This window comes from Mytilus californianus, unplaced genomic scaffold, assembly GCF_021869535.1.
Source record: "Mytilus californianus isolate M0D057914Y unplaced genomic scaffold, xbMytCali1.0.p SCAF_7, whole genome shotgun sequence".
Lineage (NCBI taxonomy): Eukaryota > Metazoa > Mollusca > Bivalvia > Mytilida > Mytilidae > Mytilus > Mytilus californianus.
The window spans coordinates 94,566,504-94,587,211 of record NW_026262723.1 but is presented as its reverse complement, the minus strand read 5'-3'; the positions used below and the strand labels follow the sequence as shown (position 1 = coordinate 94,587,211).

At 33.0% G+C, this 20,708-nt stretch overlaps 1 protein-coding gene across 7 annotated transcripts in view; it reads right to left on the bottom strand.

The window, feature by feature from the left end:
- Window positions 1–19,922, bottom strand: part of LOC127708637 (myosin heavy chain, striated muscle-like) — a 30,814-nt gene extending 10,892 nt beyond the window's left edge. For 4 of the 7 annotated variants that reach the window (XM_052213676.1, XM_052213678.1, XM_052213677.1 and 1 more), the window contains exons 1-22: window positions 19,599–19,922; window positions 18,887–19,030; window positions 17,242–17,398; window positions 16,800–16,827; window positions 15,757–15,883; window positions 14,572–14,664; window positions 12,936–12,999; window positions 12,646–12,744; window positions 11,947–12,050; window positions 9,561–9,699; window positions 9,067–9,185; window positions 8,445–8,594; window positions 7,984–8,154; window positions 7,401–7,580; window positions 6,976–7,102; window positions 6,618–6,682; window positions 6,070–6,275; window positions 5,533–5,790; window positions 4,840–5,305; window positions 4,310–4,519; window positions 3,494–3,639; window positions 2,794–2,884 (exon numbers count right to left, since the gene is read on the bottom strand). In XM_052213676.1, coding sequence (XP_052069636.1) covers window positions 2,794–2,884; window positions 3,494–3,639; window positions 4,310–4,519; window positions 4,840–5,305; window positions 5,533–5,790; window positions 6,070–6,275; window positions 6,618–6,682; window positions 6,976–7,102; window positions 7,401–7,580; window positions 7,984–8,154; window positions 8,445–8,594; window positions 9,067–9,185; window positions 9,561–9,699; window positions 11,947–12,050; window positions 12,646–12,744; window positions 12,936–12,999; window positions 14,572–14,664; window positions 15,757–15,883; window positions 16,800–16,827; window positions 17,242–17,398; window positions 18,887–19,030; window positions 19,599–19,796 — 3,342 coding nt within the window. In that variant the 5' untranslated portion in view covers window positions 19,797–19,922. Of the gene's footprint in view, window positions 1–2,793; window positions 2,885–3,493; window positions 3,640–4,309; window positions 4,520–4,839; window positions 5,306–5,532; window positions 5,791–6,069; window positions 6,276–6,617; window positions 6,683–6,975; window positions 7,103–7,400; window positions 7,581–7,983; window positions 8,155–8,444; window positions 8,595–9,066; window positions 9,186–9,560; window positions 9,700–11,946; window positions 12,051–12,645; window positions 12,745–12,935; window positions 13,000–13,941; window positions 14,035–14,571; window positions 14,665–15,756; window positions 15,884–16,102; window positions 16,218–16,799; window positions 16,828–17,241; window positions 17,399–18,886; window positions 19,031–19,598 lie in introns of those variants that run through there. The other 3 variants (XM_052213674.1, XM_052213673.1, XM_052213679.1) reach the window with 3 other exon arrangements.
- Between the last annotated feature and the right edge of the window lie 786 nt (window positions 19,923–20,708).

Genomic DNA, 20,708 nt, shown 5'->3' with positions numbered 1-20,708 from the left:
AGAGCTAGCATATACAAATTTCATCAACCCAAAAACATAGCAAATGATATCTACGGAAGAATTTGGCACTTAGCTTAGAAAGAAAATATAATCCACATTAATTTTGTATGTTATGGGTTATCATTTTTTTGCTTCTGAAACAATATTTCATCAAGAACTTGGTATTTGTAAAAAGAAAAACGTCAACCAAACGCTCCAATTGTCTAAAATGGCGTGCGTTTGTGTAATAATATTGTGTTAAGTCATTTGTATAATTTGTTTTTCTCTTTTTCTTGATTGTGACTCACCGAAGGCAACTTAACACCTTACTTGTCATGAGAAACACAATGGGTGCCCCTAGTAGAGCAGGAACTGCTTACCCTTCTTGAGCACCTGAGTTCACCCTCGGGTTTTGGCGGTGTTCGTGTTGCCCATCCTTTAATTTAGTGTTATTAGGACTTTTCTTTGTCTTTTGATCGTTTTTCTGTTGGTCATGGTGTTTTTTCTTTGATCTATGGACAAAGAGTTTTTGGCCCCCCCTCTTTTTTAGTATTTTCTATCCCCCTTTTTTTCTGTTATTACTGAATCTGCGTAGATACATACGTTTAAACAATTACAACACACACTACATAAACATTCAGTAAGCATGAAATGAAAGAAGCTGAAAGCTACATACAATATATGGTATGCAATTTAATTTGCTACTTGAAAACAAAAGCAGTATTATAACAAAATAAAATATTTTTCTCATTCAAAATTGTTGCAAAACATTGTCTGACAAGATAAGTTATTTAGAATTGATTAATATTTACCACCAAACTGCAAATGTTACAAAATGAAAATTGCACTTTATAAATTTCGTTCGTCCGAAGCGCTTGACTGAATTTACCTTCATCAGTAACGCTCAAAAATGAACATTTGAAAGCCAGGGATGCATAAATATGAAGAAACGTTACAAAAAATTTGAAAGCCGTGCAGGTAACACGTAAATTTAAGCATAATCTTAATTCAAGATATTAACGTTAATATTTGGAATGGTTTTAATACCTTTTGCGTTATTTCCGTAGTCAAAAGAAGGCGAATAATATGAAGTTCTATGTTAGAAAGTTTAAGGATTTTCACCAGTAAAATAGCCATGATTGTATAAATCTTAGTTATAACCTATAGCTATGAACCTGCAAAATTGGAATACATGCAACATGATTGCTTTACCTTGAATTGTTGAACATTCAGTACCAAACCAGCTTAAGCCAACACAACACAAAAGCAACTTTGAGCTTTGAAGCAACACAATTAAATTATATCCTACTTCTAACAGATTCTTCAATCCTGGGGCCACAATAGCTAAATCCGATGTATCGCGCAGAATTTTTTTACTCCTTGCACTAAGTTTCTGACGACCTATTTTTGAATCAAAAGTCTTCGAATAGAGAATAGGATGTGACGCAATGCCTTCCAACACAGCCGGACTGGTGCCTCGATAATCCCTAGTCAATTGTCCAATTGTAGATTCATAGTCAGAACTTCTACCTACTGAAGTTCTTGTTGTTCTTGTGGTGGTTTGAGAGGAGCTCATTTTGGGAGATAGTTGTGAGCTTGAAGCTTGAGATGTTGCTTTCTCTGTCACCGTCGTCACCTTGGCAGCCACAGGGGCCGGTGGCGCGGAGATGATGTCTGGTGTTGGGATCCTCTCTACTTTGGCTGATTCTTCCTTGGCTACAACTGGTTTTTCTTCTGTAGATACTGTGGATGTTACAGTGATTTTAGTATCAGACATACTATGTCTAACTAAAACTAAATTGATTGAAGTTGCAACTCAAGGCAACCCTCCGGCTCTATACCCAATTGTATCAAAAACCTCCAAAACAACACACTGCTAAGTCCGAAAGAACAATGAACGACTTTTGTATCAGCACACTAACTACCTATCATTAACTTGGCATCGACCTTTAAAGGTGTATGCGGAAGCTATTGATAATACCTCAATGTCATTTCCATGACAACCACGTGAAGCATCTAGATGATAGATTAAACAACAATGTATAACCCACACATGTCTTATATAGAGGGGTCATGTCAGTTCATGAATGTGTGTGCGGAAGATATTGGTTAACCAGGAAGTGCTCACAAATGCATAAATACCACCCCTTCTGTACCTCAAAGAGGAATGTTCTCGTGTTACTGCTAGGTACGTGTTCTCCTTTTATAGCAACCAAGATAAGATCCCTCCTCCTTCTTCATTGATTGATAGTTATGATTCTACGCCTGATTAACGTTATGATATTCTTGAAGTCTGGTATACTAGACTGTTAGGAATTTGCTTTGTCACGATACATACTATTTCTGACAATTACCTAGAATAATTTTGATGACTATTGTTTTTCCCCTTGCATACACGCTTTTAAGTGTATAAACATGCAGAAAGAATTCTGATGTATGTGCATATTACTTTTATCATGTTGCCTAAATTCACAAATATTTACCATTGCAATTAATCATAAACTATTTTTGAAAATCAACAGGCGTTTTAGGTACAAATATAATACTCGACCAGACGTTCAAACAGTGTACAAGTAATGGACATACCGATCGTGATCAAATGATATCGGATTTAAAAAGAGGGATCTTTCAGTGTTTATGGATATAGACAGTTTTCATTGAGTAACACAATGCTGACAATTTATGAGATTTTCCAAACTCGCCTTGTTCTATCATATAGCAGCTCACAACGAATTCACACACATGCAAAATAGCCATTACAAAAATAGTTTAAAACAACAAAAAGTTTGATAGCTACACTTGAAATGTTCTTACCATAAGTTCTTTAATCTTTCTCTGGAGCTGAGCAATTAAACTTTGATCATCTTCCAAACGAGCGTTCAAACCAGCCATTTCGGCATCTTTCCTACAAACAAAATTTATTTGTATACCTGTAATGTCTTTATGTAGTAAATTGGAGTGCAATTGTATCCAATCATTAATATAACTGTCGAAATATAATTGTGTTAATTGATTTTATGATACATACTTTCTGTTAGTATTAAATTATTTCATGGTACATACTTTCTGTTCGTAAAAGAGAGGCGAAAGATACCAAAGGGACATCCAAACTCATCAGTCAAAAATAAACTGACAACCCCATGGCAAAAAAAGACCAAAAGGCAAACAGCAGTATACAAAACAAAACATAGAAAACTAAGACTGAGTAAAACGAACCCCACTAAAAACCGGGAATGATCTCAGGTGCTCCGGAAGGGTTGGCCGATCCTGCTCCACATGGGGCACCCGTCATGTTGCTCAAGTAAGTACAAACCCGGTCTAATTCGGTAGGTCACATTCGGGTAAAAGGAGGGCGGGATTTGTGGTAACGACGATAGGGACATATCCGTCGTCATCTGTGAAACAGATATTTCATAACGGTCAACCAACTCGTGATGGGGTCCGTAAAATTTTCGAAAGGATGATTTCAACTTCACCACTTGGAACTCTTGTTAATTTATTTTATGGTACATACTTTCTGTTAGCATCCTCTAATCCTCTCTTTACACGTTCTAAGTCTTCAACGGCTTCTTGTGTGGCTTTCAAATCTTGTTCTACTTTGCGTTTGGCCTTTTCAACATCTCCACGGACCTTCTTTTCGCGTTCCAAACCGTCTTCGAGCTAAAATGGCAAAAACAACACTTCAAAACGTCATCTTTATGAACGCCACTATCGATTTACAATTATTAGTATTATTTTCATTTCAATATCCCAATATTTGTATATCTTTTGAAGACCATCTAACACACATATATTGACAACTTTTAATATGAAGAAAAATAAATTGGTTGTGATAACCCAGATTATCGACCCTCATAATGTTTAATAGGACATCTTTATATATATGACCATAAGAACATTAACAAAAAACTGAAACTAAAAAAAGATACCACTTTGGAGTTGTTATTGGATAACTAAACATGTTCTCAGGAGAGGAGCTATATATAATTTTCATTATATATTTGTATTTTCGAAAGTCTTTTAAGCAGTGTTAATTTAAATTTTCCTGTTGAAGTAAAAAATCATTATATGATAGCACTGTCTACCAACTTTCAGGAACAAATCTTTATTACAAAAAACAAGATTGATTTATATTAACACGTCACATGAAATTCCCAGAATAGCAATGCTTAACAACTAAACTTAAAAGTATTTATTTTCTATTAAAAGAAGTATTCAAACTTAGTATATTTTTTTATCCATTTCAACAATTAAAATATATTCATATTTTTGTATACATATATTAGTATTAGTTTTTTTCTACAATTTAAACTAGATAGTTTTGTATTACCTCATCAAGAGTAGATTCGAGTTTTTGTTTTAGTTTTGATAGATGATTGACTTTGTCTTCCTCCTTCTGCAGAGCATCAAGAGTCCTCTTGTGGTCTTCATCCATACCCTTCTTGTCTCTGTTGAGCTTAGCCATAATATCGTCTTGTTGTGCCATCTCATCTTGGAGTGTTTTAATTTGGTTATCTTTGGTAGTCTTTTCTTGTTCAGACTGTAATAATTAAAACTTTCGTTAAAAAATGACGCAGAAGATGGACAATGAAAAATCATGTCACAGAAAAACCAATAAAACCATGGCGAAAACAACTAAAGATAAGCAACTGTCTTCAAAACAGTAGAGAGAAAACTGAAGACTGATCAATTATGAGATATGACAGTACTGAAAAGTGGTTTTTACCCCAATTTTACATTTTATAAATCCTGATCTAAAATATTCAATGTCTAAGAAAAACATTTTACATGCATGCCGTTTTATGATTTTGTTCAATAAAATTCTGCATAATGATACATCCAACTTAAAATATACACTACCTTAGCAAGAGAGTTTTCAAGATCTTCAATGTCTTTCTTGAGTTCATCATTTTCACCCTCCATTTTTCTTTTAATTACTTCTAATTCAGCTGCTGCATCTTCTTCATCAAGAAGGCGTTCTTCCATTTCCTTAATCTGACTCTCAAAGTCTGCTTTCTGTGTGACAAGTTTTTCAACTCTTTCTTCCAAGTCAGCCACGGCATCTTGTTCTGTTTGAAGTTGTAGGTACAGGTCATTCTTCTGTTCCAGCAAGGTGACATTTTGAACCTCCAGTTCTTTCTTCAGACGTTCACATTTAGCTAAGTCTTCTCTTAATTTGCCCATCTCTTCAATTTTCTTTTTCATTTCTTCCTCTGCTCTAGCAATATTCAGCAGTGGTTTAACTTTGATGTACAGTTTCCACCATTGCCAATTTCTAAGAATCAGCCATTTTCTGATGTTACGCTGAATAACGGATAAGCCAACTCTAAAATAACAAATACGGGATATTAGTGGAATGGTTTGAGCATTTCACCTTATAGATCTAAATATTTATGAATATCTCAAAATTTACCGAAAGCTCAAAACAAATTTACGAAGCAACAAACATCTCTCTGATGGGAAAAGAAATATTTCGCAATTCACCAACATAGAAACAGAAAAGAAGAAGCAGTCAACATTAGTCTGATCATAAAAATTATGGCTTTAGCATACCTCTGGTCTTGTAGTTTTTTGTATGCCTTTCTGATAAGGTAACCTCTGATGTGAGCCTGGAACATGGAGATGATCTTTGAAAGACGCTCATCTCTCATATCCTCCAGCATACCAAGCACACCAGCCTTGAAGAATACTTTGGTGGTTCCTAATCTGTATTCTGCTGGATCAAGTTGGAGAGCCAGTAAAACTTTCTCAGTAACCTGTTTGCCATCAGTGAAACCTTGTGGGATTGCATTTGGAGCCAAAATGGAGTATCTGTATAATCAAGAATAGAAATAGGATCACACAGGTGTCAGAAGTATATGTTTACCTAGAATCAAGTCAAAACATTAAATCATTTATAAACAAAAAGAAAAGAATGTAAAATCAAACAGCGATTAAATAAGAAATATTGCCATTTCAGAATACAGATTTAATACATTCAAATTAGGTCTGACGTTTTGGAAATGGTAATCTAAACATTGAGACCAATTGTACGCATGCAATTCATTTCTTGAAGACAGTAAAACAATACATTTCCAACATAATGATTACCTCTGTTTGAATTCTGAATAGATAATCCTGTTAGGGAATCCTTTACGACAGATACGGATTCCTTCCAATACACCGTTACATTGGAGCTGGTTAAGGACAAGGTGGGCATCAATCAAACCTGGTTGTTTCAATTCGTTAGGAATGATACATCTAACGAAATGTGGATGGGTGCTGTATAAGTTCTTCATCAACTTGTTCAGAGACTCCTGAAAATAAGATAAAATATAGTTTAGGTTGATGTTTTAATCACCTATCTTAAACGAGTTATATTTTCCTGATCAATATAAAATTTCCTAAATATTTTGCAGCGATATTTGTTTTGCCTTTGCTTGTTTAATCGGCAAGTTCAATATGAATATATTTGAAAGACTATTCTACTATTTGTCAATATTTTACACCTCGCTAACGCTCGGTATAAAGATATTGACAAATATAATGCCTACCCATGTTAAAATGAGCATAAAGCATGGCATGAAAGAATTATTTCTTAAATAGATATAACTATAGAAATCGTATATATAGTAAAGGTGCTTTAAACAAATACGTACTTTATGAACAGCTGAAATAGTCTGGAAAGCACTAGACTTCCTCTTTTTGTGTGTTCCTGTGGTCTCTGAAGTATAAGAAATAAAAAAAAAGATTTATTTTCAGATTAAATTCTGCTAGTTTAAGCTTTTGAAAGACGAAATATTTTTTTCAATAATTCGATCTAAAGCCTTCTTTTAAATTAGCGTCTGGCGTACAAAATTATAAGCCTGGTATCTTTAATGAGTTTTTTAGACTATATTTTTGACCATCTGTGTAACAGAAAAGTTGAACTCTCTAACAATTAAAGCGGAGATGTTGATTGTATATTTCCGTTCGGATTTTGTCCTTACTGCATGTTCTAAAAAATTTAGTAATTACCTGCTTCTTTATTTTGAGCAAAGAGAGTTTGGACTAAGTGTTCCTTTGAATGAGACAGAAGTTCGACGACTGTTTCATTAATGGGATCTTTGTTCTTTTCTAGCCAACCAACAGTACTGTATGGCACCTGTTTAAAGATATAACACGGTCTTCAAAAATCGAAAATTTTACTTTAAACAATCAATTTCAGTTATGAATGAAAGAAATTGACAAACTGATGCAGCACATTTTTTTAATTGTAGTGATTTCAAGATTATATTGTATGCGTGAAACGTACAGAACTGAAATAGCTTTTCCATATAGGACATAGACTGAAAATGATCTAAAATTTGGAGAAAATTTATTGACAACGCTGAAAATACAGAGAACTTTGTGTCAATAATTGCTAATCGAAAAAAACATCTGAACGTGACAAAAAATCTTACAATTCCAGCATAATGATGGAGCTCAAAATCAGACTGTCCCTTTCCTTTGGATGCATTTCCAGGTTTACCAAAGTTAGGTGATTTCCCCAAGTGGTTGGCAAACAATTTATCTTTAAACGACTTGTCGTCAGCTTTAGGGAACATGCATTCTTCTTCAAGAATGGAAAGGATACCCATGGGCTGAAAAGAAAAACAATGATGTTATGCAAAATGGTGTTATCATTCCATGTTTTTGTACATAATAGAATATTGAAATTTTAAAACTTTAACGCAACAGAAAACAAAACAAGGCATACTAGTATATGAAAACATTAACTCACAGATAACACTTGTTCATAAGAAATTTCTTATCAATATCTGCTATGAAAATCAATACTCATATCTTTTTTAAAATATTGCCAAATAATTTCTGTTTAATTCAAGAAAGATATTGAAATGTGTTTTCTACTTTACATCTTTTCAGGACCCACGTGTTAAATTGTAACTTTACAACAATATCAATATAATAGGGGTGTCAACTTCAAGAAAGTTAAATTGTCAATTTTTAAATCGAGACCAATTATTTCAAGTAAATATCAATTACCTTTTCGATCAAATCAATACAGGCTTGCAAATCCATACCAAAATCGATAAACTCCCATTGGATTCCCTCTTTCTTGTATTCTTCTTGTTCCAGAATGAACATATGATGGTTGAAGAACTGTTGTAATCTCTCGTTAGTATAGTTGATACACAATTGTTCAAAGGTGTTGTACTAAAATATACAAAATAAGAAATATCTTGGAACTTGGTTTCAAAATTTATCAATAATTAGAACAATTTAATTAAAATCGTTCACGTGAATGACCATACTCTTATTTTGAATTACTCAATGTGTCAAAAATTTTATAGTTATAGTACACACACAAACGAAACTGTGCGCTTTCATGACTCATTTCATAAATGCTTTGTTTCAGTCCTGCATTATCTACCAATAAATAACCTGCTATGATTTCAAAAGCAGTGAGCTATAGTTTGTAAAATAAGAAAAGATACTTTACTTACATTGAAAATCTCAAAGCCAGCAATATCCAGTACACCAATGAAATAGTTTCTTTTATTCTTGGTGTCAAGGGTTTGGTTTACTCTCGTTACCAACCATTTGAACATACGGTCATACAAAGATTTAGCCATGGCACTGACGGAATACAGAACCTAAAAGAAATGTTTTGTAATTTTATGCAATATTTAAAAATAGGAAATAAAAAATATACATGCAGATCTAAATGTTGATTAAATAAAAGTTCGTATTATATATTAATCATTTAAGATCTGTTCAAACGATCAACATTGGTAAAATAAGTGATTTTTCAGTGAATGTCAATGCATTTTAAAACCTTCCACTTGTATGTCACATGAATTTTTAAGCTGACGTTCGCAATCGGACGTAACTGCATGTGTAATAAAACATCCAGCATAGTCAAAGAGACACTACTCGGCAAGCGTTGTTGAAAGGGTTTTGTACGTCTAAAAAGGGCTTTTGTACGTCTAAAATGGGCTTTTGTACGTTTTGAATGTGAGACGACAATTTAATTTAAAAAGATAAAAATATTAATGCCTTCTATACCCAATTAACCTTATCATCGTAGTATTATTTAAAAGTACAAATACTATACGTAATTCCTACCTGTTCTTTAGTACGGCCTTGAGTGACAACCTCTGCACCAACTTTGATCTTAGGTTTAAGCAGGGATTTCAACAAATCATTGGAATTGACACCAAGCAAGAATGCAGCCTTTTCAGCATCTGTAAAATATAAGATGTCAGTACTGAAAAGTGTATCCGTAATATATTAACGAACACTTTACTGAAGAGGTGTCTAGGTTTTTATTCAACCTTAAAATTTGGAAATATAAAAATAGGGATTTAGATATAGATAAGGGATACGTGGGGTATACGTCAATGAGACGGCAACGGAAAAACATTACCAACAGACATCTATATGTCAACATTATGTAATACAATACGTCAATCTCTACATTATAAATAAAAATTACAAAAGATCTACTATTTACAAAAAAAAAAAAAAAAATCCAAGTAAAAAAGGCATTAAGATAGCACATAAGATAACAGTTTATATATACCAAACAAAAAAAAGGGAATGCATGCAAACATATATACCGGCAGTTCCATCGGCTTCAGCTTGTTCCTCTCGGGGTCTTTGTTTGAATTTCATCTCTCCCATGTGCATGACAGATGCAGTACACTTATATAAACTGGTCTTCTCTTCGTATGTGAAGCCCAAGATGTCAAAGGAAGACTGAAAGGTATATGAAGTACATGGTATTACTACAAGGTATAGCATACAGTTATAACTCAATTATGTCTCTCCGTGTATTGTTTGATAAATGGTACGATAGAAAAGTATACAAATATATAAGAGTTTACATAAGTGGTACGATAAAATAACAGAAAACTATAGAATAGTTATTTGAACTGTACGATAAAATAATAGAAAAATATAGAACAGTATACTTAAATGGTACGATAAAATAATAGACAAATATAGAACAGTACATTTATATGGTACGATAGCATACTAGACAAATATATAACAGCATTTAGAGCTATTTTCCTAATGCTTGTAGTTTAAAGGTTTGGTTGGCTTGCTTGCTTTGTTTGTATAAATGTTTGCTCAAGCATTGTAATTAAGATTGACATCTGCAATCAATAGATAGGCGGGGCTTCAGCTTGTTTACATTATACTCTGCATTATACTTAACATCCAATAACATTTAAGTATAATGTATACAAGCTGAAGCCCCGCCTATCTATTGATTGCAGATGTCAATCTTAATAACAATGCTTGAGCAAAACATTTATACAAACAAAGCAAGCAAGCCAACCTAACCTTTAAACTACAAGCATTATGAAAATAGCTCTAAATGGTACAATAAAATAAAAGACAAATATATAACGGTACGTTTTTGCTCCTCATTTCAGTGTTTTACATTTAGTATTTTTCAAAATAGATGCGAATAATATTGCAGCAGTACCTTAGCTTTCTTTAAATTTATGCAAATCACTCAAAAATATTATAAGTTATCTACGGATATGAACGTAGATAACGAATTTATCCCCGGTCTTAGTCCAAATCTCTCGATTTTTAGAGAAATTCAACCACAAAGTGTAACGTGAAAGCAACGTTTTTTTCATTTTCTAAAAATCTTTTATTGAAATTTGAAAATTTGACATATCTTTTACGGGGTGTAGGGTACTACCTTTGGTAGAACCCTACAGATAGTCAAATATAAGACGTTTTTAATACGGAGACGTAGAAACTGGAGTGGGTCGAATTTGGCGCTCAATGTTGTGAGAGTTACATCATAGACGGTGTGACGTCAACGTGGGTCATTTGCATAGCTAGGTCAGTAGTCCCATTCATAGACAATGTGGACGCCAAGTGATGCATTTACTAAAATGAGTGCAAATGATCGACAAAATAAGATGAAATCGTAAGTGGTTTAAATATTTAATTACAGACATCATGAATAATCTACAGAATTCTAACGTCACAGTACCCAAATTGCACCGAGTACCCAAATTGCACCTATGCAACAAAAATAGCTGCAAAAATCTTACAAGTTTTCTTTGAGACTAAATAATTTGTGTTTATGATTTGACATTATAGACGTCTTTCAACATAGGCTTACTATATTCAAATATACAAAAAACGTTCACAGTATATATTTGAACAGATGAAGCACACTGCAAAAAGTAAAATCTACTGAACGTCGCCATGCGACGTTCACAAAAAGTCATCTTTTAAAAATGAGCAAATAAAATATGTTACAAGCATCTATTTCTTAAAAAATGAATACTAAGCATGGACTAATGTCAAATTGTTCTAAATATTTGAAGAAATAAAACAAAACAACTATTATTCGATTTTTAAGGATGTGAATTAAAGCATGGTTGCAATTTTGGTACTCCTCATTACAGAATCATGGATCGTTTGGAGGTCGGTTCAAACCCATTTTTCTATGATTCACTATAGATTCAAAATTAAATTGGTGTAACTATACAGTAAAAAAGGATACATCTACAAAATAAACACAAAATGGTTACTTTTGTCTGGATCGTTAAAAAACCTAGGTGAAAAAACTGTCAAAATAGGTGCAATTTGGGTACCCTCACGTTATATTTCACAAAGAACAACCATGGAACTAAGGAAAACGCGCGTGACGTCCCCCGGGGTAATGGATAGCAACGTCCGGGTATATGGGTTAGCAACACCCAGGGGCTATGGGTTTTGTAACGACGTGCGTTATCCAATTAAAATCCTAGAAATATACTAAGCCAAAAATATTATTATTTCTGACCGATTCCCTTAAAAATATTATAATCATACCGCTAAAAAACAGCCATGATGTTAGAACTGATTTTTCTTAGTTCTTTTTTACTTACAAATAAAAGCAATTTTCTGAGGAGCATTTTTTATCATATCAAATTAAAAAAAAAAAAAAAAACTTCTGTCGTTCCTGGCTCATTGGAACAGTTTACTCACGTCGGCGATTTTCATTTCCTCAACGTCATCAATACCATCCACGGTAAGAGCTCCTTGGTTAATGAAGGAGAACAATGCGGGGTCAGGTGTGAGCAGCATCATTTCTGAAAGAATTGGTTAATAAAAGGGACATGGTTAGAGATCACACTAAGGTAAAGGGCCACTGCCATTAGCTTAGAGTATAAACCCTCAGCAATGGAAGTGGTTGGTAAGGGTAATCCATATGGTGGTCCAAAAAAGTCACTATTGGCACTACATCATAAAACACTTATGAGGAAGGTATAATACAAACTGGTTGATGTTAATGGTATATGGTAAATATTGTAAATTTGATTTTCAGGGTAAATCACATGCAATTATTTGTAAAATATTGTCAAGGTTTCACTCTCATGGTATACTTACTTGGCATCTGTTATTTTGGGTATCAAACAGGTAAAAAATACAAAACACTATTTGTCCATATAGGTATTTATGGATTACTAAGGAATTCACTCTGGTTTGCATTGTAAAATAAATAAAGGTGTTCAAGGTAAGGAAAACTCCATAATGGAAAAAGGTGAAAACTGGTTCAAACTTTTAACTCCGATTTCTCGACCTTTGAACATTGATGCCGAAAAACAAAACAAATAAAACTTTTTTTCTGAAAGTCGAGAAATCGAAGCTCACAAAATAGTTTAGTAACGTTTTCGAATCACCTACCATGGTACTTGGGATAGGCATTAGACAGCAACATGTAGAAGATGTGGTAATCTCTCTCGGCAGACTGTTGGAAAGTTACACGAGACTTCTCTAACAAATCTGGAAAACAGAGATCATGTCAATATTATACATTTTTAAAAGGAAACTAACAGGAGTACAGAAATAACAAAAAAATTTCCATTAATATTTTTTTGGTCACCATTTAAAAACGTGTTCCAATGCATTGAAACTGTCTTTGCTGTGATATGGATCAGTTGCAAATTTAACGTGAAAATGTAAAAAAAACTTACATGTTTCAATGTCAGCACCAGCGATTTTGCCTGTAGGTCCAAAATGAATACGGATAAATTTTCCCTGAAAAATTGAATGAATACAGTGTAGCAGTTGCAAATGAAAATGTTCATCCTGAAAAAAAAGACGGGAGTTATAACTCCTGTTTTACTGATATCATAAATCTGATCCAGTACGTTGTTAATTTTACTAAAGCATTTACTTAAATTAAGTAGTAAAATCAACTAATAATATATAACATTATATTTACAAGAAATATCCATTATGTACAAGATTATAGTATTGGTAAAGAAAGGTGGAATAGTGCATGCAAAGTGATCAAATGTAAGGTGAAAACAATCTATACTACTATATATATCAGGTTCAACACAGCCCTTGTATGATAGAGTAGCGATTTCTTATTTGCCAGGTAGAGTAAAGGTAATAATATTATTATTCTTTTTTTCCATTTCAGTAAAATAAGGTATCTGGGATTTCTCAGAATCGAACCAAATTTATTTTTTAGCATGAAATTGATGAATGTAAATAACTTGTGCATTTTGGCCATGAAGAAGATTGTGTCAAACCTGTACATACATTTGTGTTTTTAAAAAGAGATACTCTATAAAATTTGATCATTGTGGTTAAAATCTAGGGTTTCAAACAATCACACGGGAGAACACACTACAAACCAGAGACCCTGGTTTCGTATTGTCGTTGCTATGTCATGCCAGATTATCTTTTGAATATGACCTTTCGGTGAATCACATATGTCCAGTAACACCAAAACCATCATTTTTTCACAACCAAGCCGGTCCAGAATATCCTCAATGTTGTTTTCTTATTTATCAGTTTTTCTCAGCATTTGCTGCATACTCGCTTAGCTCACTGTGTTTACACCACAGGTTAATCGCCGTGTAAATGCATTAAACATAGTTATACTTAGTTTGAAAAAAAATCACGAATATATTAATTCTTGAACAGAAGATCCGAAATGCATGTTTTTTTTTCTTCAGGAATACTTACAAATCTAGACGAGTTGTTATTTCTCACCGTCTTGGCATTGCCAAAGGCTTCCAGTACAGGGTTAGCTTGAATGATTTGATCCTCAAGGTTACCCTAAACATGACAAAGGTAACAACAAAAGGGAAAGGTTAAAACGTATAAAATCAGGTTAAACTAGCACATTCTCAAAGAATTGGAAATTCATTCAACCTCCGTTGGACTGTTGAAACAATTTCCAGTATTATTTATATATGAACACTTTAAAAAAATCTGTGACGATCTGATATATGATAAGTTTAAATGCAAAATTCGTGAGTATTCTTTTATATTTTAAAACAATATCACTTATATACCCTTTTATGACCAACATGGTAACAGAAGCTGCCTTAGTTGTAAAATGCTACATTTTCCTAAAAACGATCAATGATGTCAAATCTTTACTAGAAAATGAAGCATGTTTCTACTCAATGTTAGCCTGCATGTTATCAGAAAAGGGTCTATATATGTCCAGGAGATTTTTTTTAAAGTGTATACATATACTACAAAATATCACTACAAAGTATCACGCAGGTGAAAGTAGGGGTAAGTGCATAGGGTAGTGTTTCAAGAAGGTCAGAATCACACGGTTGAGCACTGAAGCTCCGTACTTACGAATCTTGACGAGTTATTGTTACGCATGGTCTTAGCGTTACCATAAGCTTCAAGTACAGGATTGGCCTGAATAATCTGATCTTCTAGTGAACCCTGTATGTTAGGTTTAGGGGAAAGGGAAAGGGAAAAAAGAAAAGAAAAACGCATGTTATTAATACAATAATTGCCATAACATACGATTGTAAATTATTCCTCTGATCCTTTAGCTGTTTACATATATATACATATTTACTCAAAAATCAAAAATTTTCTATAAAACAAGCTTTCATTCACATTATAAATGTTTCCCGTATAAAATGATTTGGAAAGTTTAAGTTGACTCAATAAATATAAACAAATTATTGCAAATTTCTAATTGATAAAGTGTGAGAAACAGATTTAACTTTAAAATAAAATAAATCGTAACATGCAGTTCACTATACATTTCGTGAAAGCGAAGTTCCATAAAGAGATTTCAACAAATTGTGACACTAAAAAAAGTGCAGTTCTGTCGGAGTAATCACCACAGTTGTGCAATTCAATATCAGTGAATGCAGCAAGTTCCTTGCAGCGGTGAAAAGTAGTTCCAGTTGTGAACTGATATTCACAGAATTAGATATATTTTTAAAGGGAAAACAATGATAATTTCGTTGATTAGGAATTATACTTCTGCGGTGATTGTTTTCATACTAAAGACTATAGTATTTTATTAATCATTACTCCTATTGCTACAATATTAGAAATTAAACCTAGGCTGTGAAGTATTTAGACTTTTTTTTATGTATAATTAAATTTCTAAAATGTTTCTCTTCACACACTCAAACTGTTCAGTGTGACAGCATGACGTATGTCGACACTAGAGGTGTAATCCCAAAACAGGATTAACATGCTAGGATTGAAATCAATAAGAAAAAAAATGAGTCTATGATTGAATATGGAACACTAAAATTGGGAAAAATGGTGTGAATACATGCAGGTGTGGTAGTGTAGAGGAAAATTAAATCTTTACAGAAAGATAATTTGAGGGGACCGCAGCTTAAATAACAAAACAGTGTCATCTTTAGCTCTGCGTCTGTTGTTATGGAAAGGAAAGCATAAAGCTTTATCTTTGATAACAATTACAGAACTGAACACAACAGTTTCATTACAGCTACAGCTGAGTAAAACTATCATGCTTTCACACAGGGGGAAACAATCCTGTACAACCTTCTTTTTTCCGTCCGCTGGTAAAGGCTCGTCATCCTTGTCCTTTTTGCCAAGTGAAGCAGCAACTTTGGCAAAATACATGATTACTTTTTTCGTGTTTTCTGTCTTACCAGCTCCAGATTCGCCACTGAATAACACAATTTATAAATGAATAATAATAAGGCTACTACTATTTTACGTTGGGGTTTATGCGTGAGTCTCTGTTGCCTGATTTTGAAATACCACTAAAGAACTGTCAAGACTGCTGTTTATTTTTAACCCCATTTAAAATGCCAAAACATTTCACTATAAACCATATGAAAGTGGTCAATCAAAACCATAGCGTTTGAGACGCACACTAACTTACGACTTTTTGCTGTTCCACACTATGTTTGTCTCCTTTATATATGTTTGCAGCAACTCGTGCGAAATACATAATGACTTTCTTTGTATTCTCTGTTTTCCCGGCACCAGATTCGCCACTTAAGGTAACAAGACAAAACTCAAGATTACATCAGTCAATAAGGGTAACTCACTGAGAATTTTTGTAAAGTGAAATATATTATTTTGAATTTCACTTAGACCTGATGCCAATATTGATTTATATGCTCCTAGAAGAGACTTAGGCTCTTTTAATGGAATATTAAACACTTATCAAATTAACATTAAGTATGAACAGAAGTCCATTGAATGGACATTGAATGGACTTCTGGTATGATTTACAACAATCATACCACGAGAAAAAATACTTTTGTTTGTGCTGATGTCTGTTTTGTACCATTAAGATAGTCTGAATGGGGGTCCTTCATTTCTGTATTCTTTTAAAACAAAATTTAGATAATTTTTCTCTATTCTTTATTTTTTTGCCCATTATTCTCTATTCTTTATATTCCAGCACCCCATTATTCTCTATTTTTTTTCTGTGTTTCTCCATCCTTTTTATTTATTTACCCTTATAAGAGAACTTTTGACCCGTTGTATCCTATTCTGTAAGCCCCATCCAGACCCTCTATTATAAGCGCACTTAAAATATGATATTAAAACAGTGCCAATATTATACTTACGTAATCAACATGGATTGATTTTCTCGATCTGAAATAATAACAAACAATTTTAGAAAGAAGAGAAAATGATACAGCGCATCGAAAAATATTTTAAGCAACAATTTGCAATAATTCCAAATGAAAATCAACAGTACAAGTTTTTCTTGTTGCAATTTACGGATTTTTAATGTCTTTGAATTGAGCTTTTATCTCTTAATACAAATTGGAAATCTGTTTTATTGTATCGTTTATCTCTAAATCTCCCAATTGTTTAACATTCAGTTTGGCAGCAGTTTAAATTCTGTGCGTAAATATTTAACATATGTATAGTTTTGTACAAACATTCATATTTTCCGCGTGGTATCGGATGTCAACACAGTACTTTCCACCAGAACAAAAGTCCTTGTGAATTGTTCCATAAAAATATTGAGCTTAGCACCCCCAAAAAAAAAATGAGACATACCTTGCAACATGAATTGGTAAGCGTTGTCAGCTACAGAGAAAAGATGAGGTGGCATTTCGGTCCTCCTCTTGCCTTTGAATTTTTGTATGATGCTGTCTGTGTAGATTGATAGCCATCTGTATGGATTGATGACAACACAGAAGAGTCCAGAGTAGGTCTGCAATAATTATAAATTGAAGTTAAAAGTCGTTTTGGTTTTGTTGCTACAAATATGTTCTCTTTTCTATAGCGAAAATATATACTGCCTTACATTAAATCTCTATAGTGAACACATATATTGCCTTACATTAAATCAGAGACCTGTTGGATAACACATATACTTTAATAGATGAAAATTAATTCTTATAAATAGTTGTGTTTATCAAAGCAAATGTACAGAAGAGAAAGATGTAGCCTGTATTGATCTAAGATTGGTTTTATATATATTGCCTCTCTTTTAATGAAAGTTATGAAAACACTACTTACTGAAGTTTTATTAACCATTTGAAAATGTCACCATTTGCATTGGCAATTTTTTTTAAAAATTAGTTAAGTCACACGAGAACCCTAGAAAATTGTTGTAATCGACGAAAAGGCGCCATGCCATCTTTATTGACATATCATAGGGTATAAAATGATATAGGTTGGTTATACAACCTGTATCAATAAAGAAATATTCCAATTTACTAGTAACCAGAAGTAAACCGGAGTGATAATACAAAACTTGGTAAACAGTTTTACTGAGTAATAATCCTCAACTTAGTAAACAGTTTTACTAAGATAAGGATTATTTCTCCATCTTACTTCTGGTCAAATTGAAATTTAATTTTGGAAAACATATTAAACACTTGATAAATGAAACAACATGTCGTCAAAACTGATTATGATAAGTTCAGGCTTAGGATAACTCTTTAAATAGTTATTAACCAATACACCTGAAGATTAAGTAAAGAAAATCCAACTAAATAAAATAAATAAGTGTTTAAACGATAAGTAAAAAGAAGTAACTGCTACTTAGTCAAACATTCGAAAACTATTGTTCATTATTCTATAAAAAAATATTTGGTTTGTCCTTGAATAGTTTTATAATCACCATTACCATTACCATTAATATTTGAGATTTAATATTAAACCATTTGTTTATTTGTTTTTCTAAGCATCGACCCTGGATGTCCATTATGACAGGATTGCAACCAATTTGCGATTCCACTATTTTTTTCCTCCTAGTCAATGGTTTAATGTTGGACTTATTCGTATTAGAAGTTTTAATGTTTGAAATCTTATTATGTACTGTATGTATTTGTATGTCTCGAATTATCTATGTAAATCATCATTGCTCACTTTGGATCATTGAATGATCAAATAAAATAAAAAGATGGCTAATAAAATAATGTTTGGTTTGCCCTTGAAGATTTTTAGTATCATCATCAACATAATCATTTATGTTTAATGTGCAGATAAACATCAATCACTGGTATAGGAGGAGATCATACATAAACATTTTGATGAGGAAGATGTTTGCCATCATCTGATAACTCTGACGTCATAGCTTCATGATACTGCCTCCAAGATAAATACGGCAACAATAGCTCTCCGTATTTGTCGGTGTCATGTTACATGGGGAGTGTACCAAGGGAGAATAATTTCTAAATTAATTGATACTCACATAGATTAAACCACTAGCGTATCTTGTTCTTAAATTGTGTAGGACAGAGGCTTCGTTCAAATAGGTCAAGTTTGCCATGTCTTCGATCTTTTCAAACTTGGGTGGATTCATCTGTTGGATATCGTCTTTTTTAACGGTTTTAGTCTGAAATTCGAGAAATAATTGAATATATAATAAAGCTTATTTTGCACCATTTACTAAATTATTGTTCTAATCTTGTTTTTTCTTTCTTTCAGAATTTGAAAACAATCAATTGATGATAGCAATAAGATTTAATGCTGATTGGAAAAAAAGTCATGTTATAAATTGAGAATTTTATGACTTCAGATTGGGAAGATTTGTTATTGCGTGCCGTGATTCTGATTTTGATTGATTGATTGATTGTTGTTTGCTTAACGTCCAGTGGCAAATATATCATGTATATTTAGGACGAATATACTGCTGTGTATGAGATAACTTCTTTATAATCAGTGGGCTGGGATATAAATAAATACAAAACAACAAAGAAGACAGAAGACAAGAGTCGGTATGCACATTAAATTTCAGTTGGAACGAATGTGAGAGTCGATTCAATGAAAGCAGGTCAAAGAGTGTATGCAATTGTAAATTATATCGGTTTTGAGATGCACCTAGGTTATCTATGTCACAAGCCCGATCATAAGGCCAACTTAAGAGTACAATAATAATAAAAAACAAAAACAAACAAACTTACATCCATTTTCTCCACAGTTTTAACTGTAATATCATCTCCTTTTGAGGATTGAATTTCGGCCGCAACAAATCCCAGCTTCTCATCTGGAACCCAACAATTCTTTTTGCCATCAAAAGGCACTGTCTGCAATTGCATTAAAGCCTTACGATCTACGCACAGATACTGATAATCTGGATCATCGGGGTGAATTCCGGACATCTTGACTTATGTGTATGGTACAATACTCCAAAATATATAGTTGGTGCCGAAACTGGCGAAACTCGGAGATCGTCTGAACTCTGGACAACTACTACACAAGATAACCCACTAGAACCAGCTCTTTGACTGAAAAATCGACACAAATTACAAAAATTAAACTATGCAAATTCCAACAGTGACGTTGCATATAAATATGGTATTGGCTTAATCATTTCTTACTCATTATACTTTTTAAAGTCCAGGCAATCAAAACACACTCATATACTTACTTTCAAAAGCTGTTCTGTAGAACTTTATTATCTTGATTCACTATTTATATACGGCAGGGTAAAAGATGATAAGATTTTCTCTAATTTTGTTAAAACTCGTTTGATAAGTGGAAATATCAAAGGGGGTGTGTTTTTAACCAATCGTTCAATGTGTTATATAAGCATAGAAAGATGCTGGGATGCTACTTAAGGAAGTATCTCGTTGCCAGGGGCGTCTGTTGCCGGAAGATACAAATATACCTCTCACTTCCTCTTTCATCCAACTATGTATACATGATAGATAAATATGTGATTGATGAGGAGAGATGTAAATCATTTTTTGTCCTTGTACAGCTATTTTCGTTTACGAATCGAACTGTGTTGTTACAATATACAGAACATGCAAATAAATAATAGGAGAGAACATGAATATATAGAATTCATAAATAATATTTTTTACTCATATTATAGTTATCCAAATAACACACATGCGCTTTTTATTATTACCTACGTTTTGCATTTTTTAAATTTTGGAATGTTGAGTAAAAAATTAACAGGAATCACAAAAACAAAAAACACCAACACCAGACGCCTTCGAAGAAGTTATGTAAATTTATAACATGCAATTTTATCTATAACTATCACATTTACTTTATTCCATTTT